Genomic DNA, 9,510 nt, shown 5'->3' on the forward strand with positions numbered 1-9,510 from the left:
TGGACTGAACTGACCCCGTCAGTCAGTCACAGGACACAGAGACAGACAAGCTTTTGGCATGTTTCTGGAATGTGGGACGAAGTTGGAATACCCGGAGACAAACGAAGCACTGCGGCGGACAATACGGCCTGAGTTGAGATTCAAACCCAGAACGTCGCCACAGTGAGGCAGAGGTGATAACCACTAGTACACCATGCTGCAATTTTATTTCGCAACCCAATTTGATTAAAAAAAAAAAAGTGAACAAAAATTATTTTTCTATTCAGTTTAGGAATGAAAACTTTGACATGATCCATTTTGAGTCTTATTGCACTCAAGTGACTGAAATTTGTTTTCTCAAAATAAGACTTGATTGACACTTTGAGTCATGAAGGAAAATAAGGTTTTAATGGTTACATTTTATTAGAAAACTATGACCTGAACTACCAAAATCAACTGGGCTTTAGACTATGCTAAACTAGGACCCAAAACAATTATTATTATTATTTTTTTTTTTATAAATGCAAGTTGAGTAGAATGGGACTAACTATGTGGTACAAGGGCTACCTCTCGTACTTGGAGGGGGTACTCACTGCCCAATTATAGTTCAGCAGTACAGTGATGCCTTGAGATCAGAGTTTAATTTGTTCTGTGACCACACCCCTAACTCAAAACAAATTTAAAAGCTTTCTCCATTGAAATGCCATTAATCCATTTCAGCCTTAGCATAATCCCTTGATGACCAAGTCAGGGGAGTCTTAAAGCCAAAATATTTTTGTAATCTTATTTTGCCTGACTGAATCATGATTATTTCATTTGACAACCACCAGGGAGCACAAGTCATGCAGACAAGTTTCACAACTACTGAGACTCTAAACTATAGTTCAGAATATGCCTGCTAGTAGTACAGTAAATGTCTCTATACATGTAGCAGCACCATTTGCTCAAACTGGCCATTTAAAGCATAAAGGTTGCAACCATTCCCTTAGCCTGTCTGTGGCATTTCCCAAAGTCAAATAGCTAACCGGTATTTAAAAAAATAAAAATCAAATTTGACAGTAAACTTTGAACTGGGGGTGGCAATAAGCTCCCCCCAAACAAAAAAATAAAAAGCACTGCTTGCTAAACTCAAGGCTGCTCTCTTTAAACCTTTAGGTACAATTTTAACTTTCTGCAATACAATTTGAATCATTTTTCATATTTAGATGCAGTACTAATAGTCAAACTGCATGCTACAATATTAAACTTTCAGAATAAAACTTGTTCTTGAACTACTTCAAGTTTGCCAACCGCTAATTTAAGACAAAAAAAAAGCCACTTAAGGACATTGGGTTTAGCCTTTGTTTTTAGAAGTGCAAGTTGTGGTGAGAGTTCACTTTAGAAAGTCAGAAGTAAATACAAACTGTAGGACCCCAAATTTAAACCTCTTGATGCAAAATTTGAAGTCATACTGGGATGGGCCTTTGACCCACAAAAAAAAAAAAAAAAAAAAAAAAAAAAGCCAGAAATGTGCCTTTATTTTAAACTTTTATTATGCCACGTTCAGATTTAAATGCGTTTGCTTGTCCTCTTGTACACAATGTCACCAAGTGTCATCGTCTGAAAATGAGAACAATGTCAAGCATGTTCACGTGTGCAGACTATTGCAAGCTTTTGGGAATTTTAAAAACAGCACTCACATTGACAATTGTGTCACCTTCCAGCCGCGTGACTGACTCGATTCCCTTAAGGGAAACCTTCAGTGTGTTGCTTTCACGCTGAACCACCGCCTTCACAAAAGAAAAATGTGCAACAATTATTCAAGCCAAACAATCACGTACTGCGCTTACCCCACAAAGACAGTTTAAGAGGCAAAAGTTTTAAAAAGTGCACCTAATTAACCCAATTGCAAAATCAAGATAAATTAACAAATTCAGCAACAAGCAAAAATGCTTATTGTAAAGCTACATGGAATTATAAACAAGCATTTTCAGTCATCTCATTAGATGCATAAGGGCCATATTAATAACACCTCAGTATACACTTAGGGTACTGGGCAACTTCAAAGTTAGGCCTGCCAAGCACTGACTAAATTTTTCAGAATCAACTTTAACCCCAATTAAACAGATTTTTCAAAATAAAAGTATTGAGGCTAAAACTTACTCATCTCAATTGGTTGATTGATTACCAATGGTTAAATGACCCAGCCCAGCTGTCCATTTAAAATGGCCCTCAAATCCAAACATCTGCCAAACTTAGACACAAACCACAACCACACAATTAAAACATCAAACAATCAAAACCCAAGAGCAAATTTTGTGATAAGTTTCTTCCACGGCTTCCATTTTCAAGCTTTACCTTGACCTTCTCTCCAGTGATGGTCTCCAGCTCTGCCTCCTGTCCGATGGTAAAAGAGTTGACGAGGACCTTGGAGCCGGTCGTGACCGTCACCTTAAAGTCGTTGCCGCTCTCCTCGATCTCGGAGACACTCTTGACGTCTTTGCCTTTCTGGATGAGCTCGTCAGGAAGACCTAAAACATAATTGGTGACTTAGACGAACCAAATTTGCAGATAATTAATACACGACAGGAGCTTACCAATGGCCTTCATGAAAGGCTCAAAGTTCTCCTGAGACTCCAGCTGGTACTTTCCAGAAAAGGACATGGTGTCAGGCAAGGGAAGGTGGAGAGACAAAAGGTTATCACGTCTTATATACGCACACACGCGCGCGCACCCACCCACACACACACACACACACACACACACACCATGGAACACCGCAAACATTAACTTCAGCTGTCTCCAATTACAGAGGCTGCAGGCCACTTGCAGATGATAAGACACAAGCAGGGAGGATGTCCTTAATATTCTGTCCCTCTCGTGGCGTTTGGTAAGGTAACCAAAATAAGGTTACGAAAACGTGTAATGTGAAGTTCTGGCCTGTACCTAATGAAGTGTCCGATACAAATTTTTAGATTTTTTTTTTTTTTTTGTCCGCTAAATGTGCTGTGTTTAAATGACACGTTAGCGCATAAAGCATATTTTAAAAAACTATAATTTCGACTACAAATGCAGTACTAATGCCTGTAATAAAAAATATCTTTTTGAAAACTTTATTTTGGAAAAATATTTACAAAACTCATAATTTAATTAAAACAAATCATATATATTTTCTATTATTTTTATTAACACTCAAATCAACCAAAATGTATATAGTAATTATCTAATATTTTTTTAAATGAACATATGAAGTTTTAAATGGGAAGTAGTGTGACCGACTGGTTAAACCGTCGGCCTCACAGTTCTGAGGACCCGGGTTCAATCCCCGGCCCTGCCTGTATGGAGTTTGCATGTTCTCCCCGTGCCTGCGTGGGTTTTCTCCGGGCACTCCGGTTTCCTCCCACATCCCAAAAACATGCATTAATTGGAGACTCTAAATTGCCCGTAGGCATGACTGTGAGTGCGAATGGTTGTTTGTTTGTATGTGCCCTGCGATTGGCTGGCAACCAGTTCAGGGTGTACCCCGCCTCCTGCCCGATGACAGCTGGGATAGGCTCCAGCACGCCCGCGACCCTAGTGAGGAGAAGCGGCTCAGAAAATGGATGGATGAAAAAATATAACTATGGATTTTTTTTATTTTGTAAAATTAATATGAGCCCAATTTTGAAAAATCATTGCTAATACTCGATGAGATGATAATAATTTATTGTTTGTATTAAAATGAGCGCAAAGTTACTAATACCAGCAATACTAATGCTGTCAATCAAGCAATGACTAAAATGAGCATTATATTAATACTCTGTCTACCATCTATGACTTGCACAGGCTTGGTGTAAATTTCCATTTACGCCAATAAGAGCCATCATATGAGGTGTATGCGAGATAATGATCTTGAATGCATGCGCGTGAACTTTACTCTGGTGATGAAATCACTAATGGAGATAAGCTGTGTCAGAATGTCACTCTTTCGTCCCAGCGAGATTCAATCACTGCAGGTCAATATTGCAGACCCCCATTTGTGTGTTTCAATGCGTACACAAGTCTGTTCGCTGTTGTGTCTGTAGTCGAGTGCGGTGCGTTTAAAATGGCGCGGGATTTGCTGTTAAAGTGACAAATGGATCAAGGGTGACCTCTCGTCGGAGATAATAACTGATATAGTTACCGCACCAACACGGGCACACACAAGATGGTGGGCAGATAAAGGTGAATGCGCATTTGGTGGAACGGTGCAGTGTGATAAGGCTTTTGCTGAGTCAGTCTTTCGAGGAAATGTGATTTTTTTTATGGGCAGCACTGTGTAAGAGTGGATTTGAATATCGACTCAGGTCCTGCCGTGTGGCGTTTGCATGGTCTCCCCTGGTCTCAGTTGATGGACTTAAATATGTACTCATTGTGCATGCGAGAGGAGGAACCAAGGAGCGCACGACACTAGCGAGTTACTCATGTTTTATTCACCTACAGTTAATATAAGTGAGTGGTATACAATGGCAGCGGGTTAGATAGCGATTAGCATGTCTGACTCACAGTTCTGAGGTATGGGGTTCGATTCTCAGCTCAAACCGGTGATGGTTCTGCTTTTCTTCAGGTATTCTGGCTTCCTCCCGCATTCCAAAAACATGCTTCTGAAGACTAAATTGTCCATAGGTTTGAATGTGAGTGGGAATATTTTTTGTCTATCTGTGCCCTGTGATTGGCGGGCAACCAGCCCAGGGTGTATCCATCCTTTTGCCTGAATTCAGCTAGGACAGGCTCCAGCTCACCTGTGACCTCAATGAGGACAAGCTCTGTAGAAAATTGATGTTTGGTTGGGTTTTGCATCAAATAATGCACTTGATGGACTTAAATATGTATTCATTGTGCTGGGGAGTGGAGCAACAAAGAGGTGTGAATATGAGCGTGACTGGTTATTTGTCTACACTATATGTGCCCTGCAATTGGCCGGTGATTAGGGTGTACCTCGCCTCTCGCACAATGGCGGCCGGGATTGGTCCCGGCTCACACGTGACGCAACCCTAACGAGAAGTGCTGCAGAAAATGAGTGGATGGAGGATGTTTTTCTCCCGAAAGGATTCAGGAAACACAACTTTTTTAGACGTCCTCAAAACTTTATTTCAACATGCAAGATAACCGGATGAATATCAGTATCCATCCCCTGTTTACATACATATAAAACATATAGACAAGAGGCTCAAATGGGGAGCTAATAATTTTCGCTAAAGGTCTACCGGGCGCCTCCCGCCCCTCGGCGTCAAACTCACTGACCGAGTCGATGAGGGGAGGCGTGAGCGGCCAGATGGAGGAGCCGCACGATGATGTCACCGTGGTCGCCGCCGTCGTATTGCCCCACTTGATCGTCCGCCTCGTCATCCATGGGGCATGACTGGTCTGCGGTGCAGCTCTCTTAGAATCGGGGCAGAGGGGCAAGTACTTTGTAGAATAAGTGCAATCACTCACTCTTCTTATCAGCTTCCCCCCCCCCCCCCCCCCCAGCTTTTTACCCTGTGAACCTTTTCCCCGCAAGACAAATGGAGGTCACGAGGTTACTGAACTCTCCCTGCACGAATAAGCATCTTTCAGTAAGTGAAGCTAAAACGACTCGATCCGATGTCAAAATACACACAAAACTTTAGGTACACTTGCGTCAACAATTCCGCATTTATGAAGACAATCGTGCTCACTTATGAAATTTTTATCCTTTTGTTTCCAAACAAGATAACAGAAATATTAGGAACATCTTTCAGAATGATGCAGTCCAGCTGCACACTGAATTACAATTGCATAGTTAATAATTAAAGAATACAAAATATATTCTTTAATTATTAACTCTGAACTTTTTAAAAACTTTTTTTAACCCTCCTATGTTGTGGGTCAAATTGAAGTTTAAAAATCAATCATGATGAAACTTGTTCTACAATAATTTCAAAATGACTTCACATGCATCAGCTCAGGTTGACCATGAACATTTTTGGTGCACCAAAGAAACAAACGTTAACATAACACACCTCTGTATTTTATGTTCATCACATTGAAAAACTCAATGAGCATTTTGTATTTAATTTTTGTATTTCAGATTTAGTTTTTTTTTAAATAAAAGTATTTTATTAACTATGATTCTATTTATAAAAAATATGAATATAGAATGATACAATATTTATACATTTCGATTCGATTAGAATATCTACTTAAACAATTCAAGGGCGGCGTAGTTAACACAATTTCGGTGTAGCAGCCGATACAAACAGATAAAAGCCCACAAATGAATAACAATATAAGACTATGAAAAGAATTAAAAGCTCATATACATTTTAATTTGAACTCTTTTATCATTATCATTGCCATTCTTCTCTGATTGGCTAGGAGAAATCAAATGGTTCTACTGCATCATACCTGTAGATCTTTGGCTCCTTGTTCTGCATTAGATTGTCATGGTGTACCTAATGTTGTGGCCCGTGTGAGCGTACGGCATCTATTTGTTGACATGTTGGGTTTTGGGTTTTCACAATCAATATTTCAAGCCCCAATACCTATTGTATTGTTTCGAAATAAAAAGACATACCTGCATCACAGCAGAGTCCTGAAGGGGCGCAGCGTCCGCCCTCAGAGCCGCAGGGCCTCCCCCCGGCCTGGCATGGGGTGAGCAGGTAGCTCTCCTCCAGGCAGTGAGCGGTTTCCGGGGAGCCCAGCAAGCAACCGAAGCCGTCGCCGCAGCAGATGTTGGGGCCGAAGCAGCGGCCCCTGTCCCCGGGGCCGCACGACATGCACTGGGGCCGAACACAGATCGAGCACAATTCCACTGTGCTTTAGTCCATTCATGTTTTTGCAGGATTTACATGGATCGCTGTCTTTTAAATTATATTTTAGCTTTGCGAGTGACTGAAAAGCTTTTAAACAAGCAACACGGTGTATTAGCAGTTAGCGCGTCTATCACACCAGACATATTTTTAAATAGTAGACCTGAGTTCACTCTCATGTTTTCAGCTAAAGCCAACAAAACCAGAAAAACACATTATTTTGAAAGATTTTCATTTTTCTTTGAATCAGGAAACGTGCTGACTGCGATAGTGTCAAAATTGGAAGTAAACCTTGATTTCGACCAGTATTTTTTCAGAAAGATATTCCTTTTTCCCTATTTGAACTTAAAAATGACAAAAACCAAGTTAGTAGATCGTGATACTGTAGATCTTGCCTGCCCTTTTCTTTTCCGCTTCTGTTTGTTCAAACGACAAGAAAGAGCTCACTCACCTTGCGCAGCGGGGCGTCCATGATGGAGCGTTTCCCGCCAATGGGGCAGTTGGAGATGTAGCACGCCGAGCAACAAGACAGGAGGAAAAACAGGCACGCGGACACGGCTGCTGCGTTCATCTTTGCTGAAAGAGGATGAACAATCGTTTCGTATTAATATTAAATTAGAATCACAAAGTAAACGAAGTCTCACTTTGTTTCTTAAGGGCTTGTCAAAGTCTGGTTCCGATGCGTCCGCTTGCTGGTGCAATTCTCCAATGTCTTATTTATACTCCCCGGACCTCTTTTTAAGAGTGCCACAGAAAGCCAAAAGCCACTTAGGACCCCTTAATGAGTCCCCTGCGGTCGGCTGGCGGAGCTGACCGGCGGGCAGGTCAACGGTCAGCACGGGTCTGGAGCACCGTTGGGCTCATGAATCACGCCAGCGCGTGACTGTGCATGTCAGGCAGGTGAGCGAGGTGAAATTAGAAGGAGGCATCTGATGAGATTACATCGTTGATGTCGTCTTAATAATAATCAGCAGTGATGGAATAGTCGTGTTTTTGTCTAATAGCTTCTTTAAGGTTACTTTTTGGGACATTTTTGTGTGGTGGTGTGCCATGAGATTTAAAAAAATATATAAAATGCATGCCTTGGTTTAAGTAAAGGTTGGGAAACACTAGATCACGTGTCCAACTCAAGGCTCAGTGGTCAGATTCGGCTCGCAGCATCACTTTATGTGGCCTTGTAAAGCAAATAATGTGTCCATCTCATGTTTCTTAATAAATAGGTGAGTTCTTTACATTTTGGCAGAAAATATGTGCCAAAATTGCAATTTTCCTCACTTTATTAGACATTTTCAAGGTTTTTTTTCACCCAAAAACCCACCTATTAATTGAATAATAGATTTTTTTAAAAAGTCTGATTCACTTCATTTTGAGTACCTGCAATGCATAAAAAAAGATATCAACTAAATGGTCTCAATTGTCTTTTTTCTTTTATTTAATTTGGATAAAGGTATCTCAACATGATACATTTTGAAATGGCTATAAGTCACTTAACACACTCACACACACGCATATATAAGATCAATTTGCTAATCTCGCGCATGGATTGAGGCCCATATTGTCCAGGTCCTGAGGTTAATTGGCCTCATGAGCTAATTAACACATCTAATGACGGGCCACAAGCGTTTGCCTCTTTCAATGATATGAGTTCAATTACTCATGCTTGACTCACTCACTTTCCAACGCGCTCTGGTTAATAACCAAAGTTAGCTGATGACGTCTCTTCTGTCACCAACTTTTCTCAACCTGTCACATGACTCCAACAGTACTTGATGGTAGCTTTGATAATCAAGCCTCAATCTCTTTCCATATAATATTACATTTCACTGCTTAATTCATTCGTGGCAAATTCCTAGAATGTCATTTTGAGGGAAAATGTAATATTCTACAGTATATTTAACACATAAGTGCCAGCCGGTCATGCATCGTTTGTGCTGTTAGATGGTTTAAACCTCTTTAGTGGAGTGTGATGAGTGGGACACTTGCCCCTCCTGGTGGCTCTTTTGGTACACTCGCTCAGTGTTTGTCATGTTCTGCATCTGCAAAATGACAGAAGCACAATGATAAAACGCTCATAGGAAAAACTGAATCAAACTAAAATAAATTGAAGTACATTATACGGAATTAAATTAAGGCATTTATAAAGAAACATTTTGAATCCAATTATTTTTTTATTGAATTAAACTTTCAGGCATCTAAGACAAAATCACATAATGCAATTAAATAGAGGCCTTTACAAAATAATAACACTACATTTTTAATTTACATTGTCAGAGAAGCATGTTTACCCTTGCGGTTGTCATATTGGTGTTGAACAACATTGTATACATCCATGTCCAACTAAACACAACACATCTAAGTGGCGGCGTTATAATGCTTTATGCAATGGATATTTGAACACAAACGGTGCATCGGCGCATGTAGACATACAATAAAACAATGCGAAAATATATTCTTTATCCTCTGTGGAAAAACAAGCAATATTACTGCAGTTTTCTGAGTAGCTGCACATTGAGTGAAACTCTTCCTCGTCTGTGTCTGCATGACTGTATTATAATGCTCTCTGATTGGCGAAGTCGCGCGCAGCAGAAGCCGCAGACAATTCATCATGATGCACAAACTGTTCACTGATGGCCAGGTTGTGCACATCGAGCCTCATAGCACATTAGTTGGCAGTTCAAACACTGGGACAGTATCTTCCCCTTTTCTGCAAATAAAGCGATGAGTGTTTACATCCTCCAGGTTTGCATGCTGTTCCACATTC

General features: G+C 40.5%; 2 protein-coding genes across 2 annotated transcripts; both read right to left on the minus strand.

The window, feature by feature from the left end:
• Positions 1-1,492: 1,492 nt before the first annotated feature.
• On the minus strand, positions 1,493-2,625 carry LOC133400575 (fatty acid-binding protein, liver-type-like). The gene is made up of 4 exons (XM_061673385.1): positions 2,556-2,625; positions 2,317-2,489; positions 1,659-1,748; positions 1,493-1,578 (listed from the first exon to the last, which is right to left on the minus strand). The coding sequence occupies exons 1-4, from the start codon at positions 2,620-2,622 to the stop codon at positions 1,528-1,530; spliced, it is 381 nt and encodes a 126-aa protein (XP_061529369.1). The 5' UTR covers positions 2,623-2,625; the 3' UTR covers positions 1,493-1,527.
• A 2,587-nt stretch (positions 2,626-5,212) lies between these two features.
• On the minus strand, positions 5,213-7,323 carry oxt (oxytocin). The gene is made up of 3 exons (XM_061673386.1): positions 7,201-7,323; positions 6,515-6,719; positions 5,213-5,358 (listed from the first exon to the last, which is right to left on the minus strand). The coding sequence occupies exons 1-3, from the start codon at positions 7,318-7,320 to the stop codon at positions 5,213-5,215; spliced, it is 471 nt and encodes a 156-aa protein (XP_061529370.1). The 5' UTR covers positions 7,321-7,323.
• Positions 7,324-9,510: the final 2,187 nt, after the last annotated feature.

The sequence above is a fragment of the Phycodurus eques genome, chromosome 3 (assembly GCF_024500275.1).
Source record: "Phycodurus eques isolate BA_2022a chromosome 3, UOR_Pequ_1.1, whole genome shotgun sequence".
Lineage (NCBI taxonomy): Eukaryota > Metazoa > Chordata > Actinopteri > Syngnathiformes > Syngnathidae > Phycodurus > Phycodurus eques.